Genomic DNA, 16,211 nt, shown 5'->3' on the forward strand with positions numbered 1-16,211 from the left:
AGCCAGACGTGATGGCACACCTGCAATCCAAGCTGCTCAGGAGGCTGAGGCAGGAGAATCACTTGAACCCGGGAGGAGGAGGTTGCAGTGAGCGGAGATTGCGCCACTGCACTCCAGCCTTGGTGACAGAGCAAGACTCTGTCTCAAAAAAAAAAAAAAGTAATAATAATGAGCACGGCACACTGGCTTGTGCCTATGGTCCCAGCTACTCAGGAGGCTTTGGCAGGAGGATCTCTTGAGCCCAAGAGTTCGAGGCTACAGTCAGCTATGATTGCGCCACTGCACTCCAGCCTGAGGGACACGATGAGACTCTGTCTCTAAAAAATAAAAATTTAAAAAAGAAAAAGAAAAGAAAAAAGAATAATAACAAAATAAAAGAGAAATTTACCAATTACTGAGGGAGTCTAGAAAGGCTAGGTATACCCCTCTAAATCTAAAATAAAAGTTCAAAATAAAATAAAAAAATTTGATTGGTAAAAAATGCTAACGATCATTTAAGCCTTTAGCAAGGCATAATCTTTTTGCCTATGGAGGGTCTTGCTGATGGTGACACGGTGACACGGTTGACTGATCACAGTGGCAACTCCTGGAGGTTGGGGAGGTTATGGCAATTTCCTAAAATAAGACAGTGAGGAAGTTTGCTGCCCGGATGGACTCTTCCTTTCATGAAATTTCTCTGAAGCATGGGTTGCTGGTTGATAACATTTTACCCACAGTAGAGCTTCTTTGAAAGTTGGAGTCAATCCTCTCAAATTCTGTGCTCGTTTATCAACTACTTTTATATAATATTCTTTTTTTTTTTTTTTGAGACACACTTTCACTATTGCTGGAGTTCAGTGGTGTGATCTCGGCTCACTGCAACCTTCGCCTCCCAGGTTCAAGTGATTCTCCTGCCTCAGCCTCCTAAGTAGCTGGGATTACAGAAAACCACCACCACACCCGGCTGATTTTTTTAGTAGAGATGAGGTTTCCCTATGTTGGCCAGGCTGGTCTCAAATTCCTGACCTCAGGTGATTTGCCCACCTCTGCCTCCCAAAGTGCTCGGATTACAGAGGTGAGCCACTGTGCCCGGCCTGTTTATGTAATATTCTTAATCTTGTGTCATCATTTCAACAATTTTCATAGCATCTTCACCATGAATAGATTCCATCTGAAAAAAAAAACCACTTTATTTCCTCATCCATAAGAAGCAGGTCCTCATCTGTGCAAGTTTCATCATGAAATTGCAGCAGTTCAGGCTCCACCTTTTAATTCTGGTTCTCTATTTCCACCACATCCGCAGTCACTTCCTCCCCTGAAGTCTAGAACCACTAGAAGTCATCCACGAGAATTGGAATCAGCTTCTCCAGAACTCTTGTTAATGTTGATATTTTGACCCCCTTTCGTGAATCATGAATGTTCTTAATGGCATCTAAAGTGGTAAATTTTTTCCAGAAGGTTTTCAACTGACTTTGCCCAGATCCATCAGAAGAATCACTATGTATGGCAGCTATAGCCTTATGAAATGTATTTCTGAAATAATGAGACTTGAAAGTCGAAATTACTCCTTGGTCCATGGACTACAGAATGGATGTTGGGTTTGCAGGCGTGGAAACAACACTAATCTCCATGATCATCTCCATCAGAGCTCTTGGGTGACCAGGTGCATTGTCAATAAGTAGCAAACTTTGGAAAGAAATCTATTTTTCTGAGCAGCAGGTCTCCAGAATGGGTTTAAAACACTTACCCAACTATGCTGTAAACAGATATGCTGTCTCCCTGGCTTTGCTCCATTTCTAGAGCACAGAAGGGTGGATTTAGCATCATTCTTTAGGGCCCTGGAATTTTCCAAATGGTAAATGAGCACTGACTACAACTTGAAGTCCTACCAGCGGCATTAGCCTCTAACAAGAGAGTCAGCCTGTCCTTTGAAGCTTTGAAGCCAGGCATTGACTTCTCTGAAAGTCCTAGATGGCATCTTCTTCCATCGAAGGCCGCCTCATCTACATTGAAAACCTGTTGTTGAGTGTAGCCACCTTCATCAGAGATCTTCTGGAGAACTTGCTGTGCGTTCTCCATCTGTACTTGCTGCTTCACCTTGTACTTTTATGTTGTGGAGATTGCTTCTTTCCTTAAACCTCATGAACCCTGCTGACTTCCACCTCTGCTGACTTCCAGCTTTTCTTCTGTAGCTTCCTCACTTCTCTCAGCCTTCACAGAACTGAAGAGCATTCGGACCTTGCTCTGGATTTGGCTTTGGCTTAAGGGAATATTGCGGCTGATTTGATCTTCTATCCAGAGCACTCAAAACTTCCTTCATAATAGCAATTAGGCTGTTTCACTTTCTTATCATTCCTATGTTCACTGGAGTAGCACTCTTAATTTCCTTCAATAACTTTTGTTTTGCATTCAGAATTTGGCTGTTTGGTGCAAAAGGCCTTCAGTCCGTCTTGGCTTTTGACATGGCTTCTTCACCAAGCTTAATCATTTCTAGGTTTTGCTCTAACGTGTGAAATACGTGGCCAGACATGGTGGCTCACGTCTATAATGCCAGTGATTTGGGAGGCCATGGCAGGCAGATCACTTAAAGTCAGGAGTTTGAGACTAGCCAGGCCAACATGGCGAAACCCCATCTCTACTAAAAATACAAAAATTAGCCAGGCATGGTGGCACGCACTTGTAATGCCAGCTACTCAGGAGGCTGAGGCAGGAGAATCACTTGAACCCCAGAGGGGAAGTTTCAGTGAGCCGAGATCACACCAGTGTACTCCAGCCTGGGTGACAGAGTGAGACCCTGCCTCAGTAAATAAATAGTGAGAGACATGTGACTCTTCCTTTCACTTGAACACTTAAAGACCATTGTAGAGTTATTATCTGGCTTAATTTCAATATTGTTGCATTGCAGGGAATGGGAATAGGGAGGCCAGAGGAGAGGGAGAGAGAGACAGGGGAGCTATCGGTGGTGGAGCAATCAGAACACACACATTTATGAAGTTCGCCTTCGTATATGGACATGGTTCATGGTGCCCCAAAACAAGGACAATGGTAACATCGAAGATCACTGATCACAGCTCACCATCACAGACATGATAATTTCAAAAAGTTTGAAACATTGTGAGAATTACCAAACGTAGCACAGAGACACAAAGTGAGTGCGTGCAGCTGGGTAAACAGCACTGATAGACTTGCTCAGTGCAGGGTTGCTGCACACCTTCAACGTGTAAAGAATGCAGTATCTGCAAAGCGCATAAAACATGCGCTTTGTGATGGGTCATGGGAGTTGGTACGAACTGTTTGCGGTTTCATGACAACATGTGGGCCCTTGTTACTCTCAACCGTCTTTCACCGTCTTTTTAGATTCCCCTTCAGTTGTTAAACTATATATTTTTTGTTTATTTGTTTTGAGATGGAGTCTCATTCTGGCACCCAGGCTGGAGTGCAGTGGCTCAGTCTCAGCTTACTGTTGTCTCCGACTCCTGGGTTCGAGCCATTTTCTTGCCTCAGCCTCCCGAGTAGCTGGGATTACAGGCATGCGCCACCACCACAGCTAATTTTTGTATTTTTGGTAGGGACGAGATTTCCCCACATTGGCCAGGCTGGTCTGGAACGCCTGACCTCAAGTGATCTGCCTGCCTCAACCTCCCAAAGTGCTGGGATTACAGATGGGAGCCACTGCACCTGGCCAGTTGTTAAACTATCTTAATGATAATTAAAACAGATTATAACAACATGACACCTATTGTGTGCCAGGCACTGTGATAAGCACTTCATGCATACTAACTCATTTAATCCTCACAGCAGCAGTTCAGTAAGGTTGGTTCTATTAGTATCACCATTTTACCAATGAGAAAACTGAGCACAGAGACAGTGAGTTACCTGTCAAAGATCACACAGCTGGTGTGTGACAGAACTGCAGGGACCTTCCCTGCCACTTTTTTCTTTTTGGTAACAGCTTTTTTGAGCTATAGACCACATAGCACAAAACTCACCCCTTTAAAGTATATGACTTAGTGGTTTTCGGTTATGTTTACAGAGTTGTGAAACCACTACCACAATCAATTTTAGAACATTTCCACTACCCCAAAAAGAGACTCCATACCCATTCTCAGTCACCCTCATGCCCCTGACTTGCCCCCACACCCAGCCCTGTGAAACTGCTCATCATCTACTTTCTGTCTCTACAGATTTGCCTGTTCTGGACATTTGGCCTGAATACATGTGGCCTTCTGTGTCTGGCTTCCCTCACTTAGCATGTTTTATAGGTGGAATTGCCAGATCACATGGCACCTCTATGTTTAACTTTTTGTTTGTTTGTTTGAGACGGAGTTTTGCTCTTGTTGCCTAGGCTGGAGTGCAGTGCCGCAATCTCGGCTTACCACAACCTCCACCTCCCAGGTTCAATCAAGTCACCTGCCTCAGCCTCCCGAGTAGCTGGGATTGCAGGCGTCCACCACCACGCCCAGGTAGTTGTTTTTTTTGTTTGTTTGTTTGTTTGTTTGTTTTTGGTATTTTTAGTAGAGATGGGGTTTCACTGTGTTGGCCAGGCTGGTCTTGAACTCCTGGCCTCAGGCGATCCACCTGCCTCGGCCTCCCAAAGTGCTGGGATTACAGGTGTCAGCCACTGTGCCCAGCCTATGTTTAATGTTTTGAGGATCTGCCAGACTGATTTCCAAAGCAGCTGCGTGGATTTACATCATCCCCAGCAGTGCGGGAGGATGCCCAGTTCTCCCAATCCTCACCAACACCTGTCATTATCCGTCTTTGTTTCTAGTCATTCTGGTAGGTGAGAAGTGGCATTTCATTATAGTTTTGATTTCTGATGACTAATGACGTTGAGAATCATTTTATCCACTCAGTGGCCCTTTGTACCTCTTCTTTGGAGAAATGTCTATCCCTATCCAAATCTTTTTTTTTTTTTTTTTTTTTTTTTTTTTTGACACAGGGTTTTTCTCTTTCACCTGGGCTGAAGTGAAGTGACGCAATCATAGCTCACTGCAGCCTCAACCTCCTGGGCTCAGGTGATCATCCCACCTCAGCCTCCCGAGTAATTGGGACTACAGTTACTACAGCACCACGATGCCTGCCTAATTTTTAAATTTTTTTCTAGAGATGGGATCTCCCTATGTTGCCCAGGCTGGCCTGAAACTCCTGGCCTCAAGTGATCCTCCTGCCTCAGCCTCCCAAAGTGTTGGAATTACAGATGTGAGCCACCTGGAGCAGCCCCTTTGCCTATTTTTTAACAGGGCTTTCTTGACTTTTGCCAAGGAAAGCAGCCCTTGTTCTCAGGGAACCCTGATCCCTTGGGTGGAGGGCGGCTGCAGGGATGGGTATACGGTGGGACCTTGATGGCAGAAAGGGAATAAAATCATGTAGTATCCAGGGAGGCGAGGAGCGAGTGGAAGGGTAGGTTGAAACGACTGGACCTAAGTGGTGAGCAGCAGGGAGCCCAGAGACTGCACGCCAGGTTGGAGGTCAGGAGGCTGGAGCACCCTTCACCATCCCGGACCCACTCTGAACCTCTGGCAAACCAAGGCTCTTGTCTTCCCAGTGTCCCACATTCCATCTGTAAAATGGGTTTTCTGTGCCTGACCTGTGTACCTTGTAAAACTGGCGAGGGGCTGGGCATGGTGGCTCACGCCTATAATCCCAGCACTTTGGGAGGCCGAGACAGGCGGATCACCTGAGGTCAGGAGTTCAAGACCAGCCTAGCTAACATGGCGAAAGCCTATCTCTACTAAAATACAAAAAATTCACCGGACATGGTGGTGCATGCCTGTAATTCCAGCTACTCCAGAGGCTGAGGCAGAGAATCGCTTGAACCTGGGAGGCGGAGGTTGCGGTGAGCTGAGACCGCACCACTGCTACAAGGTGCTCAGAGCTGGGCAAGGGAGGTAGGAAAAGGTAAAAAGGGACAGTTTTCCTGTATGACAGAGCGGGAGAGGCAAGGAGGAGGCTGCTCTAATGACAGAAGCGGGACACGGCCTCACCTGGCTGTGGGAGGGGCCGATGCTAGGTCCCAAGGCTCCGTGAAACAGGTAGACAGCACCCTGGTTCTCTTCCTCTCCTGGGGCCCCGATGACCACGTCCGTCAGCTTGTCCCCATTCACGTCCCCCAGCACTGTCAGAGCTGCCCCAAAGCGACCCCAGGGATGGCCCTGCTCCCCGTGGAGAACAGCATCACACCACCACCTTCTCCACTGCAGAATGAAAGCAGTGCCAGGCCCAACCCGGGCAACCCCTCCACCCACACTGGACCCCACCCAGCCCAGGTCCCATCAGCCACTCACCCCCCTGGGCAAAGGACACACGGACACCTGGCCCCCTCGGGTCTGCTCGTAGTAATGGGGGGCCCCGATGAGGATCAGGTCAGTGCTGCCATCGCCATCCACATCCACGGAGCAGAGGGAAGCCCCGAAGTAGGAACCAATCTGGAGGGCAGAGCCTGCGTCATGCTGCCTGTCCCCGCCAGAGGCAGCCCTGTGGGCCAGGTCCCACCTCTCCCCAGGTACCAGGACCTCCCCCAAGCCCCCCAAAGCCCCTCCATCCTCTTCCTGGCCCCAGCCACTGTCCCCACCCTCATCTTCCCCTCTGGCTCCTGTCACGCCCAACCTGTGTCCCCGTGACTTCGGCCTTCAGCCTCCATTGCCCGGACACCTGGATGAAGATGGCAGCCTTCCCAGTGTGCTGGTAGCGGGGGGCCCCCAGGACCAGGTTCTGCACCCCTTTCCAGAAAGCCAGCTCAGTGGAGTAACCTGAGGGGCCCAGGTCTCAGCACAAAGGCCCCCATTCCCCCCATCCAGAACCCTGGACCCCCACCTCAGGCAGCACAGCCCCCATCTCCCCTCCCCAGAACCCTGGACCCACCCTAGGCAGCGCATCTCCCACCTGTCCCCAACCCCTGGTCATTTCTCACCCAGGTAAGAGTCCCTCATGTCCACATTCTCCTGAGACATGTTGATGAAGGTGGGGTTCATATTTGGGGGATACAGGAAGGCACCTCCAGACCAGGTGAAGCTCCCCACAGCCCCCAGAATGGGGCCATCCTGGGAGGAAAGGATTCCAGGACTGAGCAGAGGCCGGAGCAGGAAGACAGCATGTACAAGAGATACGCCTGCTGCCCGTGCCCCTTACCCACCTGACACCCACCCTGGCCTTCCCTGCTCCCTCCTCCCCTCACCGCACATCATCGGCCTAAGGGGCCCCACTCACAGGCGTGAACACAGCGCTGAAGCCCTCCTGCGCCATCTCCAATTCGAAGGAGCTACTGCTTGTGGTCTCCGTACCTGGGGAAAAGTATGACACTCGAGTGCCAGGGAGGGAGATGAGCTTTGCCAGGTCTAAGAACACTTCAGCTTTAGGAGAAGCTAAGACTGGAGGCCCAGGGAGGGCTGATGCCTATGACAGGGAACAGGCTCTGCCCTCCAGATCAGCTCCAATTTCAGGGCCCCCCTTTGCTCCATGGATGTGGACAGCGATGGCAGCACCGATCTGGTCCTCACCAGGGCCCCCCACGGGTCTACGAGCCAACCCGAGGGGGCCAGGAGTCCGCATGCCCCTTGCCCAGGGGAGTGAGTGGCTGGTGGGACGTGGGCTGGGTAGGTCCCAGTGTGGGTGGAAGGTCTCCTGGGCTGGGCCTGGCACTGCTTTTTGTTCTGCAGTGGAGCCGGTGGTGGTGTGAGGTCATTCTCTGTGGGGAGCAGGGCCATCCCTGGGGCCACTTTGGGGCAGCTCTGACAGTGCTGGGGGACATCAGTGGGGACAAGCTGACGGACGTGGCTATCAGGGTCCTGGGAAAGCAGGAGAACTGGGCTGCTGTCTACCTGTTTCACGGAGCCTTGGGTTCTAAGTGGAAAAGTGTTACGACTGAGGAGTCCCCAAGCTCAGAGCTCCCTTCAGACTCACCTTCAATGGCAAAGATCTTCTCCTTCAGCTGGTTTTGAATATCTTTCAGAGCATCAAAGTCCTCCACTTTAAATATGTGTTCCTGGGAGGGCTTCGATGCAATGTCATTTAATTCTTTCCAAGAGTTTGTGTTTTTAAAAGCTGATCCAACCTGTCTCCAGAAAAGATCAACTCAGTAAAAATAATAAATCGAATGTTTCTGTGTGCACTGGGTGCAACATCCTCCGATAACCCCACAAGATCAACATGATCACACCCCATGGACACAGGAGAAACATGAGGCCCGGACGGCATCAGGGAGTTTAGGAGAAAGGATCATGGTCTCCAGTCTGGGGCAGAGTTTTCATCCTGAAGGCAGTAAGAGCCGAGAGAGCTGGTGTTTCTATCCTTGAAAGGTACGTTGTTGGCGGTGGTTCACACCTGTAATCCCTGAGCTTTGGGAAGCCAAGGTGGTAGAATTGTTTGAGGCCAGGAATTTGAGACCAGCCTGGGCAACATAGCAAGACCCCATCTCAACCAAAAAAATTTTTTTAAAAAGCCAGGTTTGATGGCACACGCCAGTGGTCCCAGCTACTGGGGAGGCTGGGGTGGAAGGATCACTGGAGCCCAGGAGTTCGAGGCTGCAGTGAGCTAGGATTGCACCACTGCCTGAGTAATAGAGCAAGACCCTGTCTCAAAGAGAAAAGAAAATACATAGAAAGGGAAGTTGCCCTGAGAGGAAGCCGTGGGAGAAGGGGGAAGCCGTCCCATGCCCTACCCCAACTGCATAGCGGATGATGCCTGCTGCATCAGCCATGGGGATGACATCCTTATAATCCAGGCTGTCGCCTTCTTTCTTCCCATCAGTGATGACAATGAGAATTTTAGTGGCATCCCCACGGGCCCCGTGTGAGGCCTGGAACAATTGGCGCCTATCAGGAAAGAAGAGATCTTAGAGGCCTGTGAACAAAACCACACTAGCCCCTGGTGCCCTTGTGAAAATGAGAAGATGCCTTTTCCTTTGGGAGGCCCTAGTCCCACCCAGAGGCCCAAGCTTGGCAAGGGTATTACGGGCTGGATTTCAGTCCCTGCCTGTCCCCTTCTCGTGGAGACAGATGAGGCCCAAGGGAAGACCTGGGTGCTTTGGGACTGTGCCTGGAAGAAGTCAGGACTCACACGACTTTTTGGATGGCAGTGGCCGTGCGTGTCAACCCTCTCAGTTGGTGAACAGAAGCCAACAGGCCGAGGGGGTTTGAGGTGAGCCTGAATTCCTCAAAAGTGAAGTGTACGTAGAATTCACTGGAGAACTGCATCAGGGAAAACTGGGAGAAGCACACAGGGCCAGGGCTGAGGCCATTTCACCAGGATCCAAGCACCTGCCCCCAGCAGCCTCCCTGCCCCAAAGGCACACCTGGGTGCTGGGTCTCTGGAACTGGCTTATCACAGCTCTCACGAAGTTCATCATCGTGGCAAAGTTGCCGGGGGAGATGCTGCCCGAGCCATCAATCAGGAACACAATGTCCAGCTCCTGTCTTGGGCACTCTGGAGAAGGAGGTGGCACCGGTCCTCCAAGAGACACTCCCAGAGCGCAGGACTATGGCCTCCTGGCCACAGGAGCTCACTCTCCCAAAACCCTTCCTCCCCTTCCTCTCCTCATCGGGGGCAGGACTTCCCTAACCCCCTGCCTGGAACAAGGCCCTTCATTCTCTTAAAGTTGCATAAAGAGGCTGTGATGGGCCGGGCACAGTGGCTGACACCTGTAATCCCAGTACTTTGGGAGGCCGAGGTGGGCGGATCATGCGGTCAGGAGATCGAGACCATCCTGGCCAACATGGTGAAACCCCATCTCTACTAAAGATACAAAAATTAGCTGGGTGTGGTGGCATGCACCTGTGGTCCTAGCTACTCGGGAGGCTGAGGCAGAATTGCTTGAACCCAGGAGGTGGAGGCTTCAGCGAGCCGAGATCGCACCACAGCACTGCAGCCTGGCAACAGAGTGAGGTTCCATCTCAAAAAAAAAAAAAAAAAAAAGGCTGTGATGAAGCTGCTCACCCCTGTGCAGCCAGCCCTGTCGATAAAAAAAAAGTGAAGGTCAGACTGGGTGCAGTGGCTTACGCCTGTAATCCAAGCACTTTGGGAGGCCTAGACAGAAGAATTGCTTGAGCCCAGGATTTCAAGATCAGCCTGGACAACATAGCAAGACCTCACATCTACTAAACATTGTTAAAAATCAGCTGGGCCTGGTGGCTCTTCTCTGTGGTTCCAGCTACTCTGGAGGCTGAGGTGGGAGGATCACTTGAGCCCAGGAGTTGGAGGCTGCAGTGAGCTGTGATTGTACCACTGCACTCCAGCCTCAGTGACAGAGTAAGACTGTCTCTAAAAAAAAAAAGAAGAAAAAAAAAAACAAAACAGGAAGATTTCTCCAATTCAGATGGTAGGAAGCAGAGGGCCTCCCCCTCCACCCTGGATATCTGTGCCCCTCCCTGGACCCATTCCTCCTTCCTCCCTCAATGTCACCCCATCCAGCAATGATACAAAGTGGCACCAGTGTATGTCCTCACTGCTCAGTGCTGAATGGTAGTTTTGTTAATTTTTTTTTTTTTTAATTGAGACGGAATCTCACTGTCACCCAGGCTGGAGTGCAGTGGTGCGATCATAGCTCCCTACAGCCTCCAACTCCTGAGCTCAAGCGATTCTCCTGCCTCAGCCTCCCCAGTAGTTGGTACTATATGTATGTAACACCATGCCCAGCTACTTTGTATTTTATATTTATTTTTTGTAGAGATGAAGTCTCACTATGTTGCCCAGGCTGGTCTCAAACTCCAGGCCTCAAATGACCCTCCTGCCTTGATTGTTAATATTTTAAACAAATCATCACAGGCAACAGCCACACACTGGGCCTGTTCTGTTCTCAGCTTAAATACAGGCCCCCACTCCCTTCCTGTGTGAAGGCAGCGTCTATCCTGAGAAGAGGACACTCTTACAGCACCTGGAGAGGAGACCCCCTTCCATGCGACCTCTCAGCATCCTCTCTGCCCCAGAGGCCTCCACCGGAGAGACAGGTGTCCTGGGCATTCTGATGAATGCCCAGGCCCCTGTGGATGGAGTCTGGACCCACGGAGGTGCTGGAAGGTGCACCCTATTTGCAACCAGATGTCAGTCTCACCAAGGGCTTGAGAGCAAATGTGAAACCAAGGGGAGGCCTCAGACTGCCAGGTCTGAAAAGCCCACTGTTCTGCTTCCTTATCTTTCTTCCCCATCAGCACCAGGGAAGCCAGGCCCTGCGTCTCAACCTGCATGTGCACATGCACACACACACACACGTTGCTCACACTGCACTTTCACTGACCTTTCCTAAACTACTGCACAAACCAATTGGTCATATCCCAGGACCCACTGGATGAAAATAGATCCTCTTCTCTAAAAATAACAGCAGCTGGCCTTCATGGGACTGTCACCTGGTACTAGCTGCTGTGCTAGCCCCTGGCCATGAATCATCCTATGTTACTTTCAGTGCTGGGTGTGTTATTCTCCCCATCCAACAGATGAAGAAACAGATGCTTGGAGAGGTTAAGGTCACAGGAAAGGTCCAGCGGCGGGCCAGGAACGGGCAGGATGTGCAGGCGGCAGTGTCGGGAACCACTGCGACACGTGGTAACTCTTTTTCCAGATCCCTTCTTCCTGATCCACTCTGGCAAGACTGTCTCTAGCCCACCGCACCCCCAATTGGATGTGCGTGAGCTCCTCAAAGACTTGGTGGTCCTGACACTCACCCTGCCCGGACGCCGGGAGCCTCTGGGTGAGCTGGGTGGGGGCCAGGAGGAAGCAGAGTCCGGTCAGGTACATGTTCCTCCCACACCCATGGTGCACGGTGGGGCCGCAGGCCTGGGGACACAGCGGGCTGCTGGGGGGCTGCTCCTGCTCCCTCCCACCCTCGAATTCCAGCACCTCCACCCTACAAGAGACTCCCAGCCCCCGCGGCCCCAGCTCCTCCCTCCCTTAGAGGCCTCCTGTGCCCTAGGGCCACTCACCAGCAGCTGGGGGGGACTGGTGGTAGCCGCCAGGGACAGGCCCAGGGACATGTTCACGGCCTCCGGGGGCACTGCAGGGACAGATATGTGCATGGTCACTTTCGGGGGTACAGAGAAGGTTGTGGAAGAGCTGGGCAGGGGTCACCTCCACCTGGGAGGCAAGGTCTGATGGTGAAGGGAGCTGTCCGGTTTTGACAGAGCTGCAGGGGTGTGATGAGTGGGGAGGCCTTAAGAGGCCAGGAAGCATGTCTGAGGGTGAGGGTCTCAGACACAGCAAAAGTTGGAAGTGAAACTCCGGTGAGCCCCACGGGCCCCTGGAGCTGGGGAGCCTGGTGGCCCTGCCCTGGGTCCCAGGAGGGGCGGTGACTCACCCTGCAGGCCAATGGGCTCACAGGCACCGGTGCTGTAGCCGCACTGGTAGAGGCTGCCCGTTTGGTTGGCAGCTGTTCTCTCTTGGGGGGCTCCAACCACCACCCTGCGAGGAGACAAAGAACACTTCAGGTAAGAGTGTGGACGCTGCGGCACAGCTGCCGCTCCGGCGAGTGTGTGTTCCCTCTCTAAACCTCAGCTTCCTCATCTGCAAGATGGATTTTCATCATTTAAATTCCACGTGGAAGGGATTTCTGTCTGTTGGATTCTCTGGCGTATGGAGACAATAAACATTTGTTGAGTCTGGGTGTGGTGGCTCACACCTGGAATCCCAGCACTTTGGAAGGCTGAGGTGGGAGGATCGCTTGAGCCCGGGAGTTTGAGACCAACGCAGGCAACATAGTGAGACCCTGTCTCTCTATATTTTTAAATGTATAGAAAAAAAGAAAGAAAAAACAGGTAAGTGTTTGTTGCACGACTGATTCCTACTCACAGGTTGTCGTGTGGACTCAGTCAGCGTCCACCTATGATGAGCCTGGCACTGCACTTACTGCTCTGTAAATGTTAGCTGTGAGGCCGTGCCTGCTTTCAGGGCAAATCTTCATTAGCCAGGGCAGTCGCTACACCGGACAGAGAGGAGAGTTTGCAAATAACAGGGCAGGGCGAGGGGCACGGGGCCCTGAGCAGGGAGAGGATGGATGGAGCCGAAGGCCAGCGCCACCTGGGCCTCACCAGGAGTTGGCATACTGGACCACACTGTCTCCAAACCCAGCGCTGTCCACACGGAAGGCTGTCAGCTCCTCTGTGTCCAAGTTGAAACCCAGAGAAGTTGCTAAGGCTGGGAAAGAGGTGGGAAGAGAGCTTTGGAGAAGGGTCTTCCTCCTGCCTGGCCGCCCTCTACCTCCAGCCCCAGTGCCCCAATCTCCCCTCTGAGCCTGATGCCCAGGGTGCCTGGGTCTTCTGGACACCCAACTCATCCCCTTCTCTCCTTCCCAGGGTCCAGGGAGGCCCCTTGCCCACCATCCGCTATCGAGTTTCAGTTATCCATTTCTGCAGAGCAGTACCCAGGCTCTAAAAAGGATCTTTCCCCAACGTGCCCCTCAAGTGCTATGAGAGAGACTCCAGGAAAACTTGGGTACCAAAGCATTCTGTCCAAAGAGCACAAGCTTGGCACGTTCTATCTATTTTTAAAATCTCTGGAGTGTCGAGACAACTGGCCTCTCCCTTCCAGCATCTCTGGAACTCCCCCAAAGTTGGTTCATCAATATCCTCTCCCTCCACAAACTCCAAATCTCAAACCCTATGTGCCAGCCTCCCCCTCATGCTTGACTCAGTCTCTCTCCCTACCCAGATCCTAAGCCCCCAGCCTGAGCCCCCATTTCAAGGCCCTGGCTCCCTTGGGCCTGGGTCCCCAGCCCTACTTCACTGGGGCCTAGGCTTACCTGTGAACAGGAGGAGCGCTGCCTTGGTCCTGGTCATAACTAGAAGGTCAGACGTGGAGCTCTGAGCTCCTGGGCCGTTGCAGGAAGAGCTGGACCAAGGTACTGAGGGAGCAAGTGGGCAGAGAGGTGGCCAGGGGCAGGAAGAAGGTTGTCAGCGTGAGTCAGAGGGGGCGGGCAGAGAACCCAGCTGATCCGAGGATGGGCCGGCCGCCCACACACCCCCAACCCCACCGCAGTCTCTCATCAGATGACTTGGCTTGATGCCCTTTGCTTGGGTGGATGCAAATCCCTGCTCTGCCCCTCCCAGGCTCCCCCTTGACTGCCAGAAGGCACCCCTTGACCTTGAAATTTCAGCCGGACTGGAGGGGGGTGGGGCAGATGCCAACCCCTCAGGACCCTAAAGGAAACCCTGGTGGGAGCCCTTCACTCTGGCCTGGAAAATCTGGGCCAAGGAGTGGGGCATCCGGGTCCCTAAGAGGAGCACAGAGCAAGTATTTGTTCATTCATCCATTCTCTCATTTATTCATCATTTATTCAAGATGCCTAATTTGAGCCTGGAGACGCAAGCCCTCTGCTAGGTGGGGAAGAAAATATAAACCACAAATCCCCAGCCCTGGGGTCAGTGGAGAGGCAAATTTATAAACAGCAAGTTCCCCCTGCTGTGAGGGGAAGCACAGAGACCACAGGGTGCCTCACCCAGGCTGAGAAGGTATGGCTTTCTGAGAAGCCTTCCTGGAAGAGGTGGCACTTGAGCTGAGCACTGAAAGCAACCGAAGTCGGGAGGTGACAGGGCAGCCAGACACGGATGAGGCAGGGGACAGGAGGGTCTGTGTGTGAAATCAGCAATGGGAACCAGACAGTCAGGGTGGGAAGTGGTAAGAGATAAGGTCAGGGCCACTGGGAGGAAAGGAAGGGGAAGCAGGCCCCAGGCCCTGGAAGCCCTCCTAATATACATCAATTTTTTTTTTCTTTTTTTAATTTCAGAAACAGGGTCTTGCTCTGCCACCCAGGCTGGAGTGCAGTGCTGTGATCATAGTTCACTGCTGCTTCGAACTCCTGGGCCCAAGGGATCCTCCTGCCTCAGCCTCCCAAGTAGCCAGGACTATAGGATTGCACCACTGCACTTGAATATATATATGTGAGTGTGTGTGTGTGTGTGTGTGTGTGTGTATACACACATACATATGTGTGTGTGTATATGTGTGTGTGTGTGTGTGTATATATATATACATATATATATATATATATATTTTTTTTTTTTTTAGTAGAGACAGATTTTCCCCATGTTTGTCATGCTGGTCTCAAACTCCTGGTCTCAGTCAAGCCTCCTGCCTCAGCCTCCCAAAGTGCCGGGATCACAGGTGTGAGCCACTGCACCCAGTGAGGATACATTGATTTTGTCCTGAGGGTAGAGGGGAGCATTGAAGGGAATTCATGAGGACTGAGATCTTCACATTTTCATTTTAGAAAGTGGGTTATATGGGCATGGTTTGTTTGGGAAGCAGCTGGAAACTGATTTGTCAGGAGAGAGATGTTGGGGGTCTGCGGGGTGGGTAGACTACTGACTGTGGGGATGGGCTGGAGGCTGATCGATCACTGCAGGGAGGACAGAGGTGATGGAGGAGGAAGCGTGGGGGTTAGGCCAATCTCAGTTTTGAGGAAAATAGAGCGTAGTGTTTAAGAGCTTGGACTATTTCAACCTCTCTGTGCCTCAGTTTCCTCATCTGCAAAATGGGAATGATCACAAAAGTCCACACCCCTTGTCGTTGCTGGGAGAGTTGAGTGGTGTGGAGGGCTCAGGAGAGCGGGTGGGAACCTGGGCTGGCAGCTGTGATCATTGCTGTGCTGTGACAGCCGTCCTGGTGGAAGAGGGCATCTGTGGAGCCTCCGAGAGAGAGGTCAGAGGTAGTTGGGTGTGTGGGTCTGGACCTCAGAAACAGCCTTGGATTCTGGGCCCATCAGCAGAAGTGCTGGGTGAGGTCCTGGTGAGAGGGTGATGAGGGAGGAGCATGCAGGCCACGGAAACAGCAGTGGTGGCTGTAGAGCAGGAGATGCTGAAGACTGAGGAGGCCCCACAGAGAGGCAGGAGGAGGCCGGGAGAGAGATGGGCAGGCCGGACGGGGGACATGAACCATGGCGCAGCCTGCCAAACATCCAGTGAGGCAGGAGATGAGGAGGTCCCCGGCTCTGGTAGCAGAGGCCATCAGAGATCCCACAGTGGGCCATGCCAGGATGGCAGGAAGGCCAGGCTGGCATGGGCAGAGGAGGGGCCGGCACGAGGAAGGCGGCAGCGCTGTCACCTGGAGTGAGAGCCTCGGACACACTTCCAAGCAGCATGGCTGGGAGAAGGCCCTGGAGAAAGGGAAAGACAAGGAAAACTGCAGAGAGAGAAGATGGAGGGTTGAACGCCAAGAAGGAAACAGAGACAGAAAATCCCCAAAAAGAGGAAGAAGTAGTGCAAGTTCTGGAGAGGATAAAGGAGGAACTGGCAACTGGGGATGTGGAGGGC

General features: G+C 52.0%; 1 protein-coding gene across 6 annotated transcripts in view; it reads right to left on the bottom strand.

The window, feature by feature from the left end:
- The window catches only part of ITGAX (integrin subunit alpha X), a 29,903-nt gene extending 15,761 nt beyond the window's left edge, over positions 1-14,142 (bottom strand). For 3 of the 6 annotated variants that reach the window (XM_017869507.1, XM_017869424.1, XM_017869354.1), the window contains exons 1-14: positions 13,703-14,142; positions 12,993-13,098; positions 12,263-12,366; positions 11,892-11,962; positions 11,634-11,745; positions 9,272-9,402; positions 9,037-9,182; positions 8,639-8,792; positions 7,882-8,032; positions 7,189-7,262; positions 6,893-7,022; positions 6,589-6,731; positions 6,267-6,407; positions 5,967-6,176 (exon numbers count right to left, since the gene is read on the bottom strand). In XM_017869507.1, coding sequence (XP_017724996.1) covers positions 5,967-6,176; positions 6,267-6,407; positions 6,589-6,731; positions 6,893-7,022; positions 7,189-7,262; positions 7,882-8,032; positions 8,639-8,792; positions 9,037-9,182; positions 9,272-9,402; positions 11,634-11,745; positions 11,892-11,962; positions 12,263-12,366; positions 12,993-13,098; positions 13,703-13,739 — 1,710 coding nt within the window. In that variant the 5' untranslated portion in view covers positions 13,740-14,142. Of the gene's footprint in view, positions 1-5,966; positions 6,177-6,266; positions 6,408-6,588; positions 6,732-6,892; positions 7,023-7,188; positions 7,263-7,881; positions 8,033-8,638; positions 8,793-9,036; positions 9,183-9,271; positions 9,403-11,209; positions 11,286-11,633; positions 11,746-11,891; positions 11,963-12,262; positions 12,367-12,753; positions 13,099-13,702 lie in introns of those variants that run through there. The other 3 variants (XM_017869566.1, XM_017869602.1, XM_017869689.1) reach the window with 3 other exon arrangements.
- Positions 14,143-16,211: the final 2,069 nt, after the last annotated feature.

The sequence above is a fragment of the Rhinopithecus bieti genome, unplaced genomic scaffold, assembly GCF_001698545.2.
Source record: "Rhinopithecus bieti isolate Rb0 unplaced genomic scaffold, ASM169854v2 scaffold_63, whole genome shotgun sequence".
Classification (NCBI taxonomy): Eukaryota; Metazoa; Chordata; class Mammalia; order Primates; family Cercopithecidae; genus Rhinopithecus; species Rhinopithecus bieti.